The sequence below is a fragment of the Ceratina calcarata genome, unplaced genomic scaffold, assembly GCF_001652005.2.
Source record: "Ceratina calcarata isolate Rehan_Ccalc_2016 unplaced genomic scaffold, ASM165200v1 scaffold12, whole genome shotgun sequence".
NCBI lineage: Eukaryota > Metazoa > Arthropoda > Insecta > Hymenoptera > Apidae > Ceratina > Ceratina calcarata.
The window spans coordinates 153783-176527 of NW_017132978.1; the positions used below are offsets into that span (position 1 = coordinate 153783).

Below are 22745 nucleotides of genomic sequence, written 5' to 3' on the forward strand. Positions count from 1 at the left end.
TTAAATAGTCGATGGGATTTTTAAGTAGCTACTTGTGACTAGAAATCGACACTGCGATTGATAACATTAAATGTCGTTTCTTTTACAGATAAGGTTTTGCACATAAAGTTAAAATAAGGCGTGTAAATAATAAGAACGACTTCTTTTATAAAGAAATTCAGTGGTATTGATTAGACCAATTTAATTGAATAACCCTATATTAATAATAGCCGATTATTATTGATAAATAAATTGACTATATCCGCTTGCGGCGATACTGGCAAATTCGATATTCGAATGGAACAGCGTCAATTAAAAATAAGGACAATTTGGAAAAAGAGGAAAATACAGGATTTCGGTGATTTTATCCGGTTAAATAAAATCAATATGGTATTCACGGTTTCAAGCCTGTCATCGCTTTTTTTAGCCCCAGGACCGCAAACCTCGCCTCACGCGAATAAACGGTCTGTTACGTGAGTAGAAAGTATTCGATCGTGAATTGATCTCTCCGAAGACAAACCCTGCCAGGACGGAGACAATCGTGTTCGACGTGAAGGACTCGAATTTAATTGGCAACTTTGATTAAGACAAGTCGAAAAGGAGGTATTAATTACCTCGGATGAGAACTTAATTATGTATGTGCGCCGCAGTTGAACCTCGAGTTTCCGCATTAAAAATATTCGTTAGCGTTAATTCGAAAAGGTCGCTTCGAGTAGGTCGCAAGTTCGGCTCGGAATTAAATTCAGGTATGTAATTCCGAGTAAGGTTCGCGCGCGCGCGCGCTCCAAGTTCCTTGCAAGCGCATTCTTAATTCATTTTGTTTATCGCCTCGCCTCGAGTTCGTCAAGTTCTCGCTTAATCTCTCAACACTCGCACAGTAAGTTAGTTAATCGCGCGAGGGACCTCGCGACAGAGAACGAAACGTTTTCATACGGCCTGTTAACGACTATAAACAGTGCTCGCTGTTCGTTACGATTTCGATGGCTTAATTCGAAGAAGAGTCTGCCGGGTGTAGTTAACAGCGTAACGATCGCCAAGCGTTTTAAGTGGCTCGGTGTTCGGAACTGTAAGATTAATGTCTTCCACTATTTCCGCGCGAATTCGCTTCATTCGATCTCCTCAAGCGGTACAAGTGAAAATTGATCAATCGGTTTTATTTAAAACCCATTACGACGAAGCTCTATCGAGTTTATACGAGGTGTCCCAGAAAAAGTGTTCCAGTCGAAAAGAGGTGATTTTTAACAACAGGCAAAATGCGAAGTGAGGCATGGTTTTTGAATTATTATCAAAAGACAAACAGATTCGAACCAATCTACCCTTTCTCTCATTGGTCAGTGTGTTTAGTTAATAATTAAGAAACCATACGTCACTTTACATTTTGTCTGTCAGAAGCACCTCCAAAATCACCTCTCTTCGTCTGTAGCTTTTTCTTTTTCTGGGATACCCTGTACAGCACTTGGATACTGAGAGACAATTCTGAAACAGAGGTAGAAACCTTTTTCACAAGTTTCTGGATCATATATAAAAGAACATTTTATCGTGGGAAATAATCGTGCTCGCTTTGTATACGCTCAGGTCAGGGCTTATTTGTACATCTGATACGATCTATCGCGGTGGATATCGAACGTGAGTAGAGGCAACAGCGTTGTCAGGACGCGAGGCACTCGATACACAAACTGGGCGAAAGGGAACAGAGGGAGTGCAAGTAGAAGGGTAATCGCGAAATGGTTGGAGAGTCGGAATGAAATGAAATGGAGGCTGTGTTTAAGAGCAAACTGAATCAATAGCTCTACCCTGCGACCCGTAGGCCAAATGTAGGTCATACCGTGATCCCTTTTTCCCCTCTCTATACGGCCCTCCTGCCGCCGGTTGCCTCTCATCGTACGGTGTTCGTTTCCCGAATGAGGAGATGCGCGGTATATTATTGCATCGGCGCCCCGCTAGGTACATGTACAATTTTTCATAAGTAAATTCCACGGATGTTCCGAAGTCTGACCCGGCGCACGGTTATGCGCGTCCCACGAATCGCATATTCGACGCGGATACTTTCCTTCGTGTATTATGAATTTCTATTCATTCCTGTCTGTCGGAAAACACACAAAAACCCGTGAATGGAGATCGACCAATTTCCCGAATGTGTTTTCGCGAAGCTCCTTGTAATTGGGAACGAGTGCGCAACGGACAGGATCCGCGCTCGTACGTCCCGATTTAATATCGACGGGACGCTGATACTTTCGAAACAAACTCGGGGGAACTAAATGTAACTAGTCGCGCGCGATAACAGTGGAATTAACGCGTTATACCCGCGGCCGGGCGGAGCGGTGTAACGGAAGCAATCGTGTCGCGTACGGTAAATTCGTCCGTCATTGGCCCGGAAAACGAGCCGGAAACGGACCGGTCTAAAAATAATTGCCGTTAATGGCGACAATGAATGGTATTGTGTCGAATAACAAAGAGCAGAACGTTGCGGCGGTTGTCGCGCCGACCAAAGTTTTTCCAACGAAACGAGACGCGGCCACTGCACGGGCAAATTAGCAGTTAACAAATTAACAGGGTCGGAGGCGCGGACGTGTACATCGGACGAAACGGGAAAATTGCCGCGGTCCATGGCTTCCTACCGATTGAAATACACCGGCGGTGGCAAATCTATCGATTATTCGCCCTATTGCCGCCCCTCGTCGCTGTGCGTTTGCTGATTCATTATAATTGCAGCGTCGAAACGATCACCTAGGACCGCGGCTGGACCCCGTTTTCCACGATCGTCCCAACCTGCGATTCTGTGCGATCTTATAAAAAAATATTGACAGATTTCAGTTGTTGACACTTTCCATAAAGCGTCCGATCGCTCGGAAGTGCGAGTAGCGTTTTTCTTTCATTTTAATTATCGTCGTTTATCCGAGGCATTGAACCGCGCGAACCGGGTCAGCGAACGGTTATGAATAATATACGCGATTTTTGCGGTCGCGCAGCCGAGCGATTTTAACGCAACGCTGACCCACATCGATGTCCGATTAAACACGACGGCGGTGCGGTGCGTCGTCGAATTTATTATGGATACACCAGACCCGTCGCGCGCCGCGTCGTGTTTTACCTTGGCGAACATTTACGTTGGAATATTGACATCATTATCGCGGATTCATCATTGTCGCAGCGCGAGATTCTCGCGAATGTAAATTTAAGATACTCCCGCGCATCGGTATTGTTTTCGCAGCGGCGGCGGCGTTGAAACCGCGTCCGAGGGGAAAAAAAAGAGCGCAGCACGGTTCGGGACGCTAATTGGAGCTCTGCAAATATGAGCGCGGTTCAACGCGGCTATCAATTCCACTCGCGAATTTTATCCGGAACAATGACGCGGAATAATGAACTTAGCAGCGAACCGATTCCTGTGTTGCTTTTTGAAGAAACATCGTCGACGCGTGAATAAACGGGCACGTTGTCCCGGCACGAATTCAAAGAATCTCGCCAGAAAATGCGTTTTACGCGGTTGTATAAAAAAAAAGCAAATAGAATCTGGGAATTCTGTTGTGTGTATGTGTTCCACGCTCATCGTCCGAATATCTTCACTCTGTAAAAGGGGGACATGGCCGTTCCACGAACGCGTAAAACAATCTGCCGCATAATTAGAAGTTGGAAAATTATTAGGTTTTCTAATTAGGTTGGCGGTGCCCGGGCGAGAGAGAGACGGAGCCAGGAGCTTTCCGAAACTCCATGATCCTGCGGTTTCAACGAAACGCGAACTATAATCGATCCGAAATCCCCGAGTGGAACTAACCAAACACGGGGACGTGGGATTTGTTCAAATTACGATACATCGTCCCGACGTTTCCCGGGGCAAATGCTCGAAGTCTGTTCGAATCCGGAGCGAGAATCGGCTTCTAACAGGCCGTAGCGTCGCCGTCTCCGTCTGCTGCGCACGGCGTTTACAGCTCCCGGTGCATCGACACTTCATTAGCCGCATCAACACCGCAACACGGTAACGTTCCACCCGTAATTTGTTAATAAGGCGCGACGTTAAAGCTACCCGGCTGCGACGATGCGTTCGATCATCAGACCGACGTCTCGCGGTGCCGCGGGTAATTAGCAGATCCTACGGAAATTGCGTCGTTCTCCTCGCGATACTCGAGGCGGATATCTATACGACCATTAGCGTGGCTGTAATAATAATACGCTCTACGATTACCGTAAGACGATCGCAGCAGCCGGTTGGTTCATCTCCGGTAGGATCGACGACACAATTACGAATGTTGTCTCGAGTCAATCCCGTCGTTAGCGATTTAACGATGTAATGCAGTGCGAGAGCGGCCGGCGTCTCTTATCTGCTCTTTTTGTTTCCGCTCGTTTCTATAGGTAGAGGAGGCTGCATTGTTAGCGCGCTCTCCTTTTATCTACCCTCTCCTGTTATTCGGTCGCGCGTCGCCCCGCTTCCCACCTTTTGTCTTTATCCACTCGCGATAACGACGTTCCGTCGGTATCAAATTGATCAGGTGAGACGCGCTTTAACGATGCGACCCGCGTGCCACCGTCTACCACACCGGGCGTGGCCGGGGATCGACCTTCTTCCGTGCCGATTGATCGCGGAATAATTACTATGCTAAGGCTCCCTATCCTCGCACATGATCGGTCGACGGTTCAACGTATCGAGATCTCGCATTTTATACCGCTGTAAATACTACGGTGCAGTATCGCGTGAAACGCGGAACGGCGAACTATTTGAAATTACTACCCCGATCCGCATTGTTCGGACTGTTCGCTTCCAAGAAACGAAAACAATGGAATAGATAAACGACAGCAGGTTTTATTCCAATACGTAGTCTATATGTACAGATGCGAACGTTCTTCATTTCTGATCGAGATCCTTTGGTACGTCAGAAACGATAGAATTCTCCGCGGTTCGATGCCAGAATTGGGACTTAAGTCGCCGGATGTTTCTGACTTTTCTACATTTTTTTACAGTTTCGTCGATAAGTATAAATTGAACTTTCCGACGAATCCAAAAATCGATTCCCGACATTTTCTACCGATTAACATTGACATCGTACCTTGTCAAGGAATGTGTATGTATTCTGTCATCGAACCGCGAGGTTCTAAACAGGAATTACGAGGAATTATCGGGTGGACTGCGGACGGATCAGTATCCCTCGTAATCGTGTTCGTCTTGTTGCGCGGGCTGATGATCGTGAACCCGCAGCTGCTGGCCTTGACCGGCGTAGACGTCGTGGTCGTTCTTGCCGGAAGTGTGCACCACGGCATGAAATCCGTCCTTGTCGGCGCGGTAGCTGACCACACGAACGCTGCCACCTGGCTCTTTCACGCTGTACTGGCCGGACACGGTGCTTCCTGCGGAAAGGAAACGCTCGTGGACAAACGGAAGCCGCGAAACCAATTCCTGAACTCGTAACGAGACGTAATTGGATGCCGGAGAAATTCCGGCCGAAGTGGCTATTAGCATAACAGAGCCTCGGCCAGCCGGGCGGCGGCAGCGACGGCGGCGGCGGGTCGCCCGTGCGAGAAGAGAGATCGAGGACCGATGCCTCTGTCCTCCTTACTTATTTAACCGTTCCCCCGTCGCGCCACTCCCGCATATTCATGATACGCGTCCGACCGAATTTCTCTGCGGACGAAATTCGCACGGACGCGATCCCCTCAAAGGATGTTGACCGTGCGGAAAACTCGCGGCAAACGTTGAATTTTGAACACTCCTTAGAGCTAACAAGATTGACGAGAATTCATTTGCTCCGGACCCTCACCGTCTCGAATTTCTTTCTGACTGTGGAAATCCCCGGTCTCGTGGTCCTCGACTCCGTACGAGAACTGGTACTTCGGCTGGGCGACGTAGTCGACCGTGTAGCCCGGCTGTCCGTGCAAATGATTCGGTTCGTCCTCGTGCGGCACTTTCACCTCGAACACGGGCCCCTCGACCGGTCCGTGAAACTGCAGATACGAGCTGGCCAGCGATCCGTGCTGCTGCAACGGATCCTGTTGCCCGTGAAAACCCTCGCCCAGGGATATCACACCGGCGCGGCACCGACGGCCAACGGCCAGCAGCGCGATGGTCAAGGCGATACCGATCTGTGACGCAAAAAGTTACAAGCGTTTTCTTTCGCGTGGACATCTGCAAAATCCAGTTAGCCATCGACGTAATTCGTGTTTAATGAGTTCGACTTTGCAATGATAAATCGACGATCTTACTTAAATAGGAAAATGCTGGTCTGAGTTGGTCGACCATTCCATCAAAATTGACGAGACAATTTCGATCGTACGTGGAATTCATTCGAATTAATTGACAGTTATCCAACACGGGAAACGGATGACCACAATGATTTGAACATGAATCCTGACGGGATCGAATATCTCGATTATGGGTGCGTGGATTCGGAGATTGAGCCGCGATGAAAAGCAATCGAATGCATACTGCATTTATCGCGGCAAATTGAATCTTGGAGACAGAAAGAGAGAACGATGGATGCATGCACGGTTCGACGAAAAAAAGAGAGAAAGGATCAACCGGTTTGATTGTGAGATGGCCCAGTTTTAATCACGGCGAATGTCAATGGCGGGGTTTCCCATTCGAAAAGAGGATCGGTTAGTCGATTATACCAGCCAATAAATGTTTCGCGTTGTATCGAAATTCGATTCTCTCTTTCTCTCTTTCTCTCTCTCTCTCTCTCTCTTACTCGCGTACCTACGTTGTTTCACCGGTAGCGGGACGAATTATTGGAAACGATTCGCCGCGGAGTGTCCAGAAGAATATTGAGAAAACGAAAAAAGGGAAGAGAATAAACGAGATTTAACGTGATTCGCCTCTCCGCGGCGTGCCCGTTTAATTGTGATCCATTTGTAACGTGGTAACGAGTGTTAAAACAAAACCACGGCGGAAAGAATGCCGGTTGGTTTTAATTGCGTAACGCGCAGTCGGAATACTAAACGGGTCAAGTCCAACGTGGCACAAGCGACTCGGTTCTTCAACATTTTTCCCTCCCAGACGTTTTTGACGTTCTCAAATCACGAACATGCATGCATTTTGAATATGTAACGAAACGCGAATGAAAAATAGGAAGCAGAGAATTTTTTAATAGTATATATTTTATCTAATTTTACGTTCGTTTTTTAACCGATGATCACCGGGCACTCACTCTCGGAAGGAAAGTACCCCGACCGGCGCGGCACTTTCCCTCGGACCTGTTCCTGGATGATACTTTACCTTGGTCCTCATGTCTCTCATTACGGTATTTAAGGAGGCCAGGTGAGAACTGCCACTTTCCACCGGGTTTTCTAGGCTTTTATACCGAGACGCGCATGGACACGTCCCTCGTAAACACAGGCGAATCCGCCAGTTACACGCTGTGTGAATTTCGCTGGTCAGTCCTAGCCCCCCTCTACGAGCTTTCACGCTTGGAGCCAGTCCCATAAAATTTCTCTCCGACGTCGAACCGTGAAACATACAAACAATAATAACTTCGTGGAGAATCCGATTTCGTGAGTCAAGTGGTTCGGAAACGCTCGAGGCTGGACGACAGTCAACGTAAACGTGTAGACAGTGGCTAGATCTCCGGTTGAAAATGATCGACTAATCTTTTCCACGGTGGCTTCGACGGTAACTTTTCCGTAGGCGACGTCAAGCGGCTTCTCTCCTTTTCAGAGACACGAAGCCTGGCGTCGCGACGTCCAGCGACGACGACGACGACGACGACGACGACGACGACGCCTTGCTGGAATAATCCGCTTACTTGGTTCGAGCAAAGGATTTATTTGGATTCTTAACCCCTTGGGAGACTACGACGCTCGGATTGAATCGAGCCGGATCCTACTTTAAATAGCTCGATTTCAGTTGTTCCTCTTTCCCCGCCCCGGGACAGCCGGCCGTCCCGTTCGTTTAATAACGCCGTTTAATTCCTTTATTCGATTGTTTGTTCGAGTTTGAAATACACCCGCTCATCCGATTGTCCGTTCCGAACAACGGGCTTGCGTCTTCTAAAGCATCGTTGCGCTAATCTTCCCGGGGCGTCTCCTACATTTCCGGGTTATCTGGCAAAAGCCCCGACAATTTATTCGAAACGAGATCGCCTCCCGCTAATCACCGTCAGATTGCCGATCGCCGATTCCAATTATCGGATTAGCCGACGCGGTGGAATAGGTGGAGCGGGACGTTGGAAATCTTTCCAGAAGAATAATTTCGCCTGCTGGGAATCAAAGGAGATCAAAAGACCTGATTTCCAGTGAGACAGACCGGAAAACTGGAAGGAAACAGGAAGAACGGGAACCGACTGTAAAGGGTTAGGAAATACGCGTCCGTTCATGGATATTTACAGAAGCTCCTTCAAAGCGGAGAAAATAAGAAAACGGCGGGCGTCCTGTCGTCGAAAAGGGAGGCAGTGACGCTGATCTGAAAAATAACGAGTCTCGCTCGAGCATCTGCCGTCCGCCTAGCTGTTTCGCTTTATACTCTAACGGTCAAGTCTTCCTCTTCCGAAGAAGGAAAATAATTTCCGTACGGGTCTATAAAAAGCGGAGTGAATAAATTAAGCTGTTTGTTAGCAGCGATAAGCCGGCGTCTGATTCCGATTATTTTGCTCGGCAAAGCGTGCCGAGCCAAATGGCTGATACATACTGATCGATTCAAGTGAAGTACATAAAAGATTCTGCTTTCACAGAGCGGAGCCAGCCAGGAGTTGGCTGCCGTTCGAAAGAAATCTTTTCTCGTCGCCGCGGTAAAAATTGCTGAACGATTCTTTATGCGTAAATCAACGGTTTTACGGGGCAGAGAATAGCCTTTTCTCCTAGCCTCGTCAGCATGAATAACAAAATTGTCCGTCGAACGGCGCGACGCACTTACACGTACATAGAGGGGAACGCGTCACCCGTTGTTTATCAGAGCCCGGTGCTAATTAATTCGCTTTGTGAGTTCAATCAGCGCCGATTTAAAAGCGTTACTATTTACTGTGCTTTCAGGCGTTCACCGATTAATGCAAATATATTCGATCGCTCGCCCGTCCGACGAGTCCTCGTTTGTCACGCTGCTTTTCTTCTATATACGATTTTCTAGCGTAACAATTCGATTCGATCTTTGGATCGGAACGTTTCAATCATCTCGCAGGTAGAATGACCGATCATATTCTCGCCGGAACGTTTTCATTCCCCGCGTGCAGGTGAAACGGCTAATGTATGCCAGTCACGTTGCCGTTATACGTGTACGTCAGGCGCGTCTATGTTAAAAGCATGATTCTTTTATATCTGATCCTTTATGAAGGATAATGGTGTATGCAGATGAAAATAAAGGAATCCCGATAAAATTCACAGCACGATCGAATAACGAAACGTGCAAATGTGGGCTTCTCATCAATACGTCGAGCGGCGAACGTTTACCTGAGAACAGTGCGCGACACAATGTCAGCTAGTCAACGTTTTGTATCGGTTATTCAAGAATTTCATCGTCTCGAGATCAAGAACAGATCCTTTAATTTTCCGGGAGTAAATACTCGCTCTATATTCAAATTGCAGGGATATATCGTTCGTGGCCTGGAAGCGAAGAACACGCGAGAGACGCGCGATAATAAAATCCAAATGGAAACAACGATATCGAGGAGAGGAGGGCTCGCGTTTTATGAGGAATCATTGACACGGTTCAAATAACGTACGAACAAAACTGTGGCTGAACAGTAATTTAATACTGCACGCCACGAAACTACCCTCGACATTCTTTCCTAGCCATTCAGAAAACTCTTATAAAATATAAAATAATATATAATACCACTCGAAACAGTACGCCGATCGGCCGGCGCACAGAAATGACTGTACATATGAATGAGAAAAAAATATATATATTTTTATTCATTTATCATTTCATACGTATTTGATTCGGTTGAATGGGGACAGCAACAATTAAAGTGTTAAAAACAGAATTGCGGAGATAAAACATCGGTGGGATAGGAATGGACGTAGGCGAGGTAACGGCATCACCGGGTAAAGTCGTCGGCTCAATTAAAATTCTCGGGAAAATTTCTCATTTAGCCGAAACACTTGCTCTGGAAAGCGGCCATCCGGCCGCCAGGTCGTACGACAAACGGAATTTCGCGCGGGGCCATTTTTCCCGCGGAACAGTTAACCAAGGAGGGTTAAAGCTTGGGTAACGGTAAGGAAACGCAATTCCGACCATCCTTTTCGCGTTATTGCGGTTGTGTCACAGGGTATTCAGAGCGTGACCCGCGGACCGCAGGAAGGCAATGAAACGTTAAAAATGCAGGCTATTAAGGGCCAATGTGCCGGGATACCGTTTCATTTGCATCCACGCCGACGTCTTTCTGTTATTAAAATACAGAAATAGTCCGCGTCTGGCGAAGAACCTCTCGCCTGTCGTCTTCCACTTGTCCCGCGACGAGAATATTCGTTTTCGATCCAATCCGCCGATTGAGCGAACCTTCCTGATTCCCACGACCTCCCGAAATCCTTGAAACACTGGTCGGACGATATAAGCGTTTAGATCCTAAAGCGACTATAATCAATCTTCATTCCCCTCTACTTAATTACGAACGCGTGAAAAGACAGACCGAGCATTGTTCCTACGTGCAGGAATTAACGAACAACCGACAATTACGATGAAAGCGTGAAACGATAAATCAGGTTCAATAGCGTAATGATTAAAAGGGACATCTTGTCGATAAATCCACGAAAGACGATCGTGACAAGGCTTCTCGGCTGGCGTGCGTGCGTGCGTGCCTCTATGCACTCCCTTCTCAGAATTCAATCGGCTATTCCCGATAAATCGATATAACCGTTGCCGTGTTCACGTCCGACGGTCTGGCCGCGCGGATCCGATGGGTCGCGATTAAAAATGAACGCGTCCCCGTGTTAACGCGTTGAATCAAAGTTCGAGTTACTTGCGCTCGTCACGGTTACGTAGCCAAGCGCGACGGGTCCCCCATTCCGCCCTCGCGGATCTTAAGACCTGTTGATCGAGCGCAATCGAGTTCCTCGTCACCGAACAATGTCGTGCACACGCTTCGTGGCCAGCCGGGACACACGTGTATGTCAATTTGCCGACGCCTAACTAATCCTCGAACCACGGCAACAGCCAAACGACACGTGTGACATCGACTGACCATAACAGATTCGCCGGTCATCCTCCAACTCGAATTCCTTATCAACCGTCATTAATGTAAATACATTACACAGTAAATTCTTTATTGAATAACTCGGTAAACTCGGTTTAAACTCTTCTAATTTCGATATTTAATGAGTTACAGATGATTATATGGCATTTTATTGATGTTGACAAAATCCGACCATCCCAGCGTCGAAACGGCGAACTTTTGCAAAAAAATTTCGTTTTTCCTCAATAACTTTTAAACCGTTCGACTTACGGGAAAATTGCATAGGACCTTTCTTGTAGAGGACGACGAGATCTACAATTTCCATGTAAAATTTTTTTGCTGTCATCAATAGTTTACGAGTTATTGACGAAAAACGAAAAAACAGTTTTTTGCAAATAACTCGTAAACTATTGACGTTAGCGAAGAATTTTTACATTGAAATTGTAGATCTCGTCGTCCTCTACAAGAAAGGTCCTATGCAAGTTTCCCGTAGATTCAAGGGTTTGGAAGTTATTGGCAAAAAACGAAAATTTCACAAAATCTGAAGGGGTACCCCTTGGAAAAATCTCAGAAAAATAAAAATTTTTTTTTTTGTTAAAATATGGAAAAATATCGAAATATATTCTAAAAAACGTAAAAAATTCCATACGTTTTAGGCTTGTATTTCTTCAAGTTTGTTTCTTTCAACTTGGCGCACTGTTTTAACCAGTCAAGTTGTTCAAACGTTATCGATGAGTTATGCATAATATAAATTTCTATCAGAATGGCAGACGTATCGCGCGGAGACTTAATGCACTCGGACGACTAGGGTTATTGGCGGCTTTTGAATATAGTGCTTGCGGTAATCCTACTACGGCGACGCTAAGCACTTTGTCGAAGTCAGGAAATCAAAGCCTTTGTAATACTATAGGAAGCAACGTGAAAGCAGCGGGAACACGTCATTCGGACGTATGTATTCCGCGCACACTCCACGTTAAGACCCTTACGATCGTGAACAAGCTATCCGTTCTCCGACCTGAGGTAGAATAGAAGGCAGTTCTTATTCGTCTAAACAGGATGCAACGCACGGAGTGGCATGATTAATTTAATACCCTATTAAACGAGCATCATACTTGTGCTCCGCTGATGCGTCGCGGTAAACTAAGGGTTAATGATCCGCGGACTGGATTACGATCGCAAGCTGTAGCTACAATTAATTCGTACCGCGTTATCATCGTTGCCGATCTAATCCAAATATCACTCCGACGGCGTGAGCACATCGACGAGGAATCGTCGAGGGCGCAGCCCTCCAGGCAATTGTCTTAACCATCACCCAGGCAACGGCGGCGCGGCGCGTTTCGCCCCGGTCTTAACGCCGCAGCATCGATCAAAGAGCCCTCGGGTCCCGAGCTCCGTTGATTATTTTCATCCTAACCGCGCGTACATACATTCTCACAGATTAAACGGTAAGCCACCGTTATAAATGAATCGTGACGTACACGCAACCGGTTGAAATTACAACGAGTCACGTAGCATACGAGCGAGTCATATCAAGAAACGCGGCTCTTCATCCGTTAATAATGCATACAGCGATGTAGTATTTTAAAGTGAAACGAGACATTTAAACGTGCGATCTGTTCTGACGTTAATTTGGAATTTTTTATGATTATGATCAAACGAATATAGCGATCAATGTTGGATCGAAAGCACAAAAGCTTTCGGCGGTTCATGGATCATCGGGTCGAGGCCTTAATTAGTGATGGCCGATTGTAATATACATCGATAAAAAGTAATCAATTTGCGATCGGATCGCAGCTGGACCGCGCATGGACTCGGCAGTGACCCGGCGCGAGATTCGGAGTCTAATTAAACTTGGGATAGGCTCGACCGGGCGATATAATGGGAATAGGGAGATGCTTGGCTCGCCGCCGCTTGAGCGTCATTAATTTATCACGGCATCGAGGAAGTCAAGGCCCGTCGCTCGCGAAAGAATTTCTGCGTGTAATTAAACTATCCCCGCGCGCGGTTTCAAATATTGTTTCTAGATTATCGTTAAATAAACGCGAACGCTATGTCGCGGGGAACAAAGACGTTAATAACGTTCTCGATATTGGTCCGATTTTAATTATCGCGAAATATGTTTGCCACCCTTCGCCGCGAAATCGATTATTCCACTGCTGAGCGTTTTAATTAATCGACGCCGTTAGTTAATGCAGCGCCGCTTTCGATCCATCAGCCGTCTTTATTGTCGATATAAAAAAAACGGCGCAATGAATTGCGATCGATACAGATTTTTAATTTCAACTTTTTATACGTGTGAGAGGCAGCCGTGTTCGAGCGTCTGGTTTTAGTCTGGCCGTGCAACGTCACGACCTTGCTGGTTTTAGACGTTCTATCTATAAGCTTCGTCTGTACTGATCAATCACCCCGGCTGACTGATATTGGACGAACCGCTGGCATCAATCTTTGATTATCCATCCTTCGATGCCTCTCTAATCTTGCTCCTCGTCAATTCTCCTCAATTACGTCATCCACCGATACATATGCACGTCGGGTCTCGAAAAATCTTACAATTAGCACGGATCGGGGGGAGAGGAATAAAAACGATCTTCCGTACGTAGCGACGGAGAACAAAATGAAATGAGAACCTTTTTATTTTACGTAACACAAACTTTTTACAAGGTTGACATAGAACAATTCTTGGACCGTCGCGTTACGTGCGCGACATACTTTCAATAAGAAACAATACGGTTTAATTTAATGTACAGAATTTGTCGTTTGCTGGCTGGTTTAATAATTGTGAGAAAATACGAAGTGATGAGGCTCGCGGTGAGAATAATAATAATCGCCCACGTAGCCTGAGTAATCTTTGTCGTAATTACTGTGGCTTTGTGGATACGCATAATGATGCGGTCCGTAGTCATTAATATCGTCGTTGTGATGATCATGATCAAAATTGTATTCCTCATTGTACCCACGATGTCCATCTTCGTCGTCATCGCCATATTTGTATTCGAACCCATCGTCGAAATGATATCCATCGTAGTTACAGTCACCATACTTGCACCCATGCTTTGTTTTATCTTTCTCTTTATGACTATGAACGTATCGGACGCTGTAATATCCGCCATAGTGATCGTTGTTTAAAGGACTGCCATGGTCGTAATGATAATCGTGTTCGTACTTGTGATCGTTAATCGTCTTTTCATCTGTAAATCACGTTTCACCTTAGATTTTTATTTCACTGACGTTCAACTGTGCATTACCGTCATCGTGACCCCAGTGCGCTTCCCTTTTGTCACGGCCACTCTTAACGACGGACGGGGACGAGTATCCTTTATTAAATTTGTGATCTTCTCTGCCATTATTCCAGACTGCCCTCTTTACTCTGCCTCTGCTACCGGTTGATTCAAATGTAAACGCGACGTTCGTTAAGGCGCTTAACAGAATTAAGTATAAAATCTGGAAGGATGAGGAAAAAACCGTCCTACAAAATTTACGAACGTGAAATATTCTACGGATTACACGTGCCGTTACCTTTAAATCCATCGGTATTTTTCAAACTTGTTTACCGCGCGCCTCTGACAACCCGACTGACTAATCGAGCATTATTTATCAGGCTTTTATAGCCGTAGGAAATTACGTGATTCTTTCTTCTGGCGAACACAGAAATACTATTACTTAATCGTAATTTGCAGACGTATGTACGGTTTAACGGATCGATTCATTTTTGCTCTGGATTTAGTTACTTTCTAAAGTCCCTTCACTCGGGAATAAGTAAATTCCTCGATTCCGGGAAGAGGAAATTCGTCCTTATCGGCGTAAAAAATTTGGTTGCCGACCCATAAGGGCAATCTGGAACTTTTCCTTAAAGTGTACTTTTCTAACAGGAAAGGGATCGAGAGGAGGAAGTCCTTTCACAGGAATCCGATAAGAAGTTGTCTATTGCAGCGACGGTATGTTGATAGGGGTCCTTTTGTAGCGCTATTCGTTTGGTTAGTAGATTGGATCGAACGTGACCGTCGGGACGTTCGGGTTAGCGAGTTCGAAAAGTACCCCGTTGACAGTATTACCAATTTCGAACGATTTTTCCGTTCCCTCTAAGAAAGCCCGCCGCGGCATTCAGAATTTTCACAAGGGTCGCAAATTATCCGCGATAAAATGATTTATCCGTGAGCGACGTGGCGAGTACCCGTGAATCGATTACTGAACCCGGATAACTGGTAGTATTCTTGGCCCGAGAAATAAATTATCCGTAATCGATGGCCGATCGTCTCGGCTGCAATTCAAACTTTCGAAATCGTCGATTGCTCCGAGCGACTGTCGTCGACTGGGTCGTCGGCCAGGAAATTATAGCCGGTACCCGGGTCTGTACTAGCGGCACTTAGAAAGTAATTACTACGGGGGAAGGGCGGAACCCGGTGCAAAAAGTTTACCCGTTGTTTCCGTCACGTTTTAAATTTATACCATCGACGTATCGCGCGCGCGGGTATCAGACATTATCATAAATCGAGCGCATACACGGAAGTCGCAACGTTTATTTCTTTCTTGTTCGCCATCGTATCGGATGGGACGATTTACGAGTTCGTTAGATTTCCCGGGTGGCTTTGCAAGCATCCCCTTTCGTCTCTTCACGGTGACAAAACGTTATTCTTCTTATTTTTGTGTCTTATCGAATCTTCAGTAGAATATAATCGTACTGGTCAGACGTGGGAAATTCTCGCCGCGGAGATGTAGGTGCCCAACCGTCGGGGATTACCTTCCAAGATTTTCTGAAATTACAGCGTCGCTCGCACTCCACTTTTGTCCCTCTCGGTCTGAATGGGGTCTTGGGAAACTTTTCGACGACCGGTTTAAACCGTTGCGCCGGACAATGAGAAATTCCGCTGGTTTCCACAGAGTAAAGGGACACGTATTTAGCGTACGCGGGAATTTATTTCGAAGCTGCGACATGTCCGAGCAAAAACAGGGACACGGCATTACGGTGGGAAGCTCGATCGGGCGTTCGGTACGTGTTCGGCAATTTCACGACTGGCCATAATTAGCCACCTGGCAAAACAGTACTCTGGATCCCGGACCGGCTCGTCAAGTGCCCGGATCTTCCCCGGATTACTAATTTGTCACGATGATGTATTGTGATGGCGTAATTAGAAGTTGTCGCCTCATGAATTACAACAGCGCGGCGCGGTGCGGCGCGCGAGCAATTCTTGGCTTACCGCGCGATCCGCACACTCTTGCGCATTCCTGAGAACGCGTGACACAATTGGGCTATTACGGCCATTCATTATACCGTAATTGTATTCAGCTTAATTTCACGTTACGTTTTCACAGTCGGAAACAATAGTGTAGCCCCGACGCTGCTGCATTGTCATTACTGCGAAACGTGGTCCACCCTGGCCCCGGACAACAGGAACCAGACCTGAGCCCGGTCCACTGCATTATTAAGCAGTTCCGGCGACGTAATTCACTTAATGCAGATTATTTTTGCGGCGGTACCATAAATACTCCGGTGGCTGCTAAAAATTCCTCGTTTTATACGGAATTAACAGCATCTGACTTGAAAATGACGATTGAACAGCGGGACGGTGTACCGCGTTTACGACTCGACGGGACCTCGTCGCACCTCGGCTGGTCGTCAAAGTCTTTACGATCGATGCTAATACCCCCCTCGAAAAATGGTCGCCAGTATTAAGGGCCTACGCACTGGCAGGCCGTATAGTTCGACACGGTGGCCGACTATAAATCACGATTGTATCGCCGAACGAAGTCAGAAAACGTCAACGACCAGAGGGCGGAATACAGAATCATGTTCAGTGGTCTTTCTCAGATTTACGAGATCGAGTTTACGATTTCACAAAGGGGGACGTGTTTTAATTAATCAAGGAGTCGCCTGTTTCTTCGAACGTGAAACAGTATCGATCACGGCTGCCTATTAAGGTCGCAATTGTTACCGAATCGCTCTCGAGGTCGCTAACGAGCCTCTAATCGTCTCTGTACGGAAGCTCGACGAGGGAAAGTTAAACGTGTCGCGTGCTCTCAACCTCTTTTAATACCGTTTCACTGAAACGACACTGATTCGTCGGAGGGATTCGTCGTCCGATCAGCTGATGTTTGCTCGCGTTTCAATCGCACCCACGTCGGTAGAAAGTTACCGGGAAAAGTAGATCGCGTGCAACGTGAGCAAAATCGCGAGGAGACCCAACCCTCGGAAACAGTATTATCACTATTATTGGAAAATTCTCTAGGACAATTACGAACAGATTTCATTTTCTGACACACGAAGATAAATCATTATTGTATACATTTTAACACCACGTCTAATTATCGTTAGGGAGCACGATGCTGTCAGCGTTACAAGAGTAACAGCGTTGTAAATCATCTTTACGGCTCGTTTTACGAAGGCGTTGGGTCAAGTATCTCGCACGAGGGGAAGTCATAGGGGTGGCTCGTGGAATTACTTTGGTTTCGGTCCCCGGGTAGTAAAGCCAGAAACAGCGAGCCAGTCGAAATCGATACGTTGAACCAGCACCTTTTTTACTCAACGATTCTCGCAATATGTACCAACGAAACAAACGATCCCGACTAGATACACCGTTCATGCATTATGCAGACGATTATCGCGCATTAAAGGGCAACAGACCGTCATCCATTCCCGGGCTTGTCTCGCGCGAACACGGCCCGGCTGTTTCGTCGCTGCATCACAATGGAACGAAAAAAAAAAATAAAAAAGAAGTGGGACGAAGTCGACGAGGCGGTAATTTCGCGACACGCTTCTTCGGCTGTCGTTTAAATCATCGGGCTCACTCGTCGACGCGCGGGATACGAAAATAAAGCTTGCTAACTGTCCATTTATCTGGCCGGAGCGACCCTATTGAAATATTCATGCGGATCGGGGCTGCTTCCAACAATAAACTCGCGGGACGCGTCCCGGCGGCGTGCGGCAGGTAGCTAGCTCGACCGAATGCACGGCCAATCGATTACACCCCGGAGGGCGAAAGGCATCGTCACGCCAACGTTCCCCGACGAAATACGACGGGATATTAAGGATTCCTGTCTCCGTTAGTCATTCCGTCGTTAGCTCGTACTTCGTACGATACGCCTTGAGCAAATCGTCGCTGATTTTAGACGTCGCATGCGTTAGCATTCTTCATGAACGGTGAAGTCCCGTTGAACGCGAGATCTCTGTCTACACTGAGTCTCTATTCTGTAATCCATAATTTCAATTAAAAGTTGCAATTAATATAACGCGACTTCGTTGAAAGGAACGACTTGAATGGGACAATCGCGAATGAAACCAAGTCCCGTGTAAAGCGTTTTGAATGTGACCCAGTTTTCTTTTTTCCCGGAGAAAGCGCCGGGAGGCGAGAGAATACCTCTTGGTTAACTTTATTGCCGCGTGAAAAGTTGTTGATTTAGTGGTCGCCGGCCGCGAAACGGCTAATGCGCGGTAGGTACACTCGCGCTAACGATGCACCGCGTCAGGTCGCTAAACAATCCTGTTCACCGTTTGGAATCGCGCTGATTCAGAGACAGTGCCAAAGCGTAGAGTATATTACCGGGACGAAAAGCGAATGAGCTGTGATCACGTTGCGCGCCGTCTTTGTTTTAACCGCGGGAAATGAAGTTCGCCTGAAAAATAGTGTCGATCTTTTTTCGTTCCACCAGACGCCGAGGAAACGTTCAGTTGGACGGTAAATTCTCGTTAGGACGGTTACTATGCTTTTTATTATGCGGATTATGAAGAGGGAAGGCAAAGATTCGTTTAAAGATTTTTTTTCCCCCTCCTGAACCCCCCAGAGTTCTCTCTCTATATTATGAACTACAAAAGGATTGAAATATTCGCGGCATAATGAGAAATTTCAAACTCTCCTTCGTACAATGCTGGTTTGTATTGTTGGCTGACAAAGGGATTAAAGTGCTCTGCACACGATTTATTTTTAGCTTGCTTCATATTGTCGGAAAATTACAAATATTGTTACGGACTTTTCGGATTTTCGTTCCTGTTTAACAGCTCGATAAATCGTAACTAGGTTTCGTTTTCGTGTGGAACCTCGTTTTATATCCGGGATCAGAGCCGAGCGTTGGTTCGTCGGACGAGAAATTTGCTGGCTCCCGCGCAGTCCGCATCCCCGCCGAACGTCGTACGGATTAGGATTCGCAAACGCCGGAGTTTCTTTCGTTCGTTTATCTGAATTTACCGGATTAAAGCGCGAAAGGAGGACGGAGGATCCACGGAAGATTGGCCGCGTCGGAACTCGCTGCTCGAGTTCCAGGCGTGCCAGCCGGTTGGCCACGATCGGCGGCGCTCATCGCACGAAACTTCCATCGAGGCAAATCGATTCCACCCTCGCGTCGTCTCTGTTGCACGGGAATTCCTCGCGCGAGTAACGCGAAACGGCTAATCGAAGAAATTCGTCGGCTTTCATCTAGCCTTATTCTCGTTTCACCGGTGAACGCGGCGCTCGCCTCCGTTAATTACACTTTATTTCTGAAACGCCGTGGAACCCAGGCAGCCGCTGCAATTAAACGCAGAGCCTCGCCGAACGCATCGACACGAGAAGGCAATAAGACGCGTTTGTTCAACGAAAAGACTACCTTCAATGATTCCTCCCGGAACGATTCTATGGGACTACGATATAAACTTGAAGCACGTTCGATACCTCGTGCTTCTCACACATTTTTCTCTTCAACATGTACAGTTTCACGTTCTACGGGATTTAGCTTTAAAGCTCTTCAAGTCCTAGCGATTTTTCCGCCGTCTCGCTGACAGCTAAATCCTTCGCCGCACTTACGGTCGCTTAAACAAATTGCGCGGCGGAACAACAAATTTTCTAGCGAGACAATTCCACCCCCGCATTAACTTTTAACTCGGCTCCTCGCGCGGGGCTGTTTTTAATTTCCCGGATTGAACCGCGGTAAATTTTCACGAGATTACATATTCGATCGGGTGTGAAACGGGGAATTACTAATACGTATTTCATGCGCGTGTCTCATATTTAACTGAAAACCCGTGAGGAGATGAAATATGAAATCTATTTGGAGTGCTTGGCAAGAGACAGATTTTTAAATATTAACTCCGCGCGTCACGTGGTTAATTTAACATTTAAACGAGAGCTGGACGCGTACGTGTCCGCTGGTTACGATTCTTCACGGTGCGCCGATGGGGGAAGAGAAAAGGATGACCCACGCAATTTCGTGAAATCTTTTCTCCGTCTTACTCTGATCCTCTTCCTCGGTCCCTTTGATTCCTACCTTGACGGAATTCTTAAAGAGCTCGACTTGCTAGATTCGCGCACTGATTCGAGAGCCGTGACCTTTTACGTGCCAGGTCCCGGGAGGTTTAAGTCGGGAGCTCGATAATCCCCCGCATATTTGTTCCTCTCGCGTTCAATCACATTTGTTCGTTGGTTAATTCAAAATGAAAATGTTTAAATCGTCTAGGTAAGAACGTTCTGATTCTTTTTCATGTTCTCAGGTGAAAAGTAAGCCCGTAAAGGGTGAGTCGAATCCGGAGTACGGAAGAAATACGAGCATCCGCCCAGGCCAGTAGTTCAGAAGCTAAAGCTCTTCCCAACGGACCACGGATGATGTTGGCAACGCGTTGCGTTGTAGCAACTCTGGAAACAACGGTCTGCCTCCTAGGTACAGTACAAACGTACGATGCAGACCGAAAACCTTGTCCCCGGTTTCTGGTCGTGTTCCTGGGATGCTGACAGCTCTCCAGCGGGACAATGTAGGCTCCCGCTGCCGCCCGGGAACACTCGCGAAGTGAGCACACACAGCAGCGAGTCCATCGAGGTCCGCGGTATTTGTATAGCCGCGCTTGTCATTTCCATTTTGGTGCGTCGCTTAACAATAGGATTACCCTACTCGGCGTGCACGCATCTGTTTTGCTTACTCCAAGCCAGAAGCGTGCCGACGCGCACGCGATATTTCCGTGGAAAAATTCTACGGAATGAAGACGAATCGCGGGTTTGATTGATTCGCACGGCTAACCACCGCGGCGTTACTTGATGCAAGAGAGCTGTAGGGAGAAATTTAGATATAATTAATCCTACTTCGTTCCCGGCGTGACCTCTTATTTTCTGCACATCGTATTCTGTCCGTGTGAATACCGAGAAAGTATAAGGGAATTCAGGAAATAGAGCAAGTCTAATGGGGACAACTGCACTCCATCGATGCTGGCCTCTTAAAAGATTTTTATCTTCTTTTTTTTATTTATTACCTTAAAGGAGTATTATATAAATCATTATTATAGTGAAACTAATTACGAAGGCGATCTTTTGATGTCCGGTATCAAGAGAACAATCACGTTAATAATAGCTAGACAAAGAATAATGCACTATGAAAATAAAATATAATATAATAGATATTTAAAGATAATAATAATAACAGGAAATAGCTAGACAAAGAATAATGCGCTATAAAAATAAAATATAATATAATAGATATTTAAAGATAATAATAACAGGCTATAATTCATTAATCGTAGTATAGAATAATGTATCGTTTTAATGTTATAGTGAAACTAATTACGAGGCGATCTTTTGATATTTGGTATCAAGAGAACAATCCGCTTAATAACAACGTAACGATACTAAGCCGTTGAAATAAGCAAGGTACGTATACAATAATGTGCATGTATGATATTTTGATGCGGGTAATATATTGTACGAGCCCGTTAGCTGGAAACTTCGTTAAAATACGTTTCACTGCATGAACTTGTTGACCGAGTCTGCGTATACAGGTCGTTCCATTCATCCGGAGTGCCTCTATGCTTCTGTAAAAAGCTGAAAGCGCTCAGAAGTATCGTACGAGCTGCGAGAAAATATTGACAGGTAAACTTCTCGTGGTCAAGATACTTTTTAATCATACTTCAGCGACGCGTTTGTAATTGTTGTTTTGAGTAAAACCAGGACGATGTTTGGCAAATATGAATGTGGGCGTTAAAAATCCAAGAAACACTCCAATTTATTTAATCTAATATCAAACATTTTTGTCGTGAGTCTCAGAGTCAGTCTGACCCATTTGCGCTATTTTTATGGTACTCCAGGTCATTGTTCTGTCTTATGATTAATGAATTCTAGTTTACTATTCATATTATTTTTAAATTATATTATATTTTATTTTCATACTGTATTATTTTTCGTCTAACGTGGTTACTTAATTATTAAAACAAATGTTTTAATTATCTCGTAATTATTTTTAGTATTTTCGAAACTCTGTTCTATATTATGATTAATAAATTATTATAATGTATTATATTTTATTTTCATACTGTATTATTTTTCGTCTAACGTGGTTACTTAATTATTAAAACAAATGTTTTAATTATCTCGTAATTATTTTTAGTATTTTCGAAACTCTGTTCTATATTATGATTAATAAATTATTATAATGTATTATATTTTATTTTCATACTGTATTATTTTTCGTCTAACGTGGTTACTTAATTATTAAAACAAATGTTTTAATTATCTCGTAATTATTTTTAGTATTTTCGAAACTCTGTTCTATATTATGATTAATAAATTATTATAATGTATTATATTTTATTTTCATACTGTATTATTTTTCGTCTAACGTGGTTACTTAATTATTAAAACAAATGTTTTAATTATCTCGTAATTATTTTTAGTATTTTCGAAACTCTGTTCTATATTATGATTAATAAATTATTATAATGTATTATATTTTATT

General features: G+C 45.5%; 2 protein-coding genes and 1 long non-coding RNA gene across 4 annotated transcripts in view; 1 reads left to right on the forward strand and 2 right to left on the reverse strand.

Moving 5' to 3' along the window:
• LOC113464411 (uncharacterized) overlaps window positions 1-22745 on the forward strand; it is an 84038-nt gene that overhangs the window by 58474 nt on the left and 2819 nt on the right. The window contains exons 3-4 of one of the 2 annotated variants that reach the window (XR_003389270.1): window positions 20521-20687; window positions 21569-21883. This is a non-coding gene — a long non-coding RNA (uncharacterized LOC113464411). Of the gene's footprint in view, window positions 1-20520; window positions 20688-21568; window positions 22196-22745 lie in introns of those variants that run through there. The other variant, XR_003389267.1, reaches the window with a different exon arrangement.
• On the reverse strand, window positions 4894-7452 carry LOC113464409 (adult-specific cuticular protein ACP-22). The gene is made up of 3 exons (XM_026813990.1): window positions 7181-7452; window positions 5727-6048; window positions 4894-5316 (listed from the first exon to the last, which is right to left on the reverse strand). Exons 1-3 carry the CDS (start codon window positions 7418-7420, stop codon window positions 5108-5110), a joined length of 771 nt encoding a protein of 256 aa, XP_026669791.1. The 5' UTR covers window positions 7421-7452; the 3' UTR covers window positions 4894-5107.
• Window positions 13682-14642, reverse strand: LOC108625423 (histidine-rich glycoprotein-like). The gene is made up of 3 exons (XM_026813992.1): window positions 14583-14642; window positions 14312-14507; window positions 13682-14254 (listed from the first exon to the last, which is right to left on the reverse strand). Exons 1-3 carry the CDS (start codon window positions 14592-14594, stop codon window positions 13836-13838), a joined length of 627 nt encoding a protein of 208 aa, XP_026669793.1. The 5' UTR covers window positions 14595-14642; the 3' UTR covers window positions 13682-13835.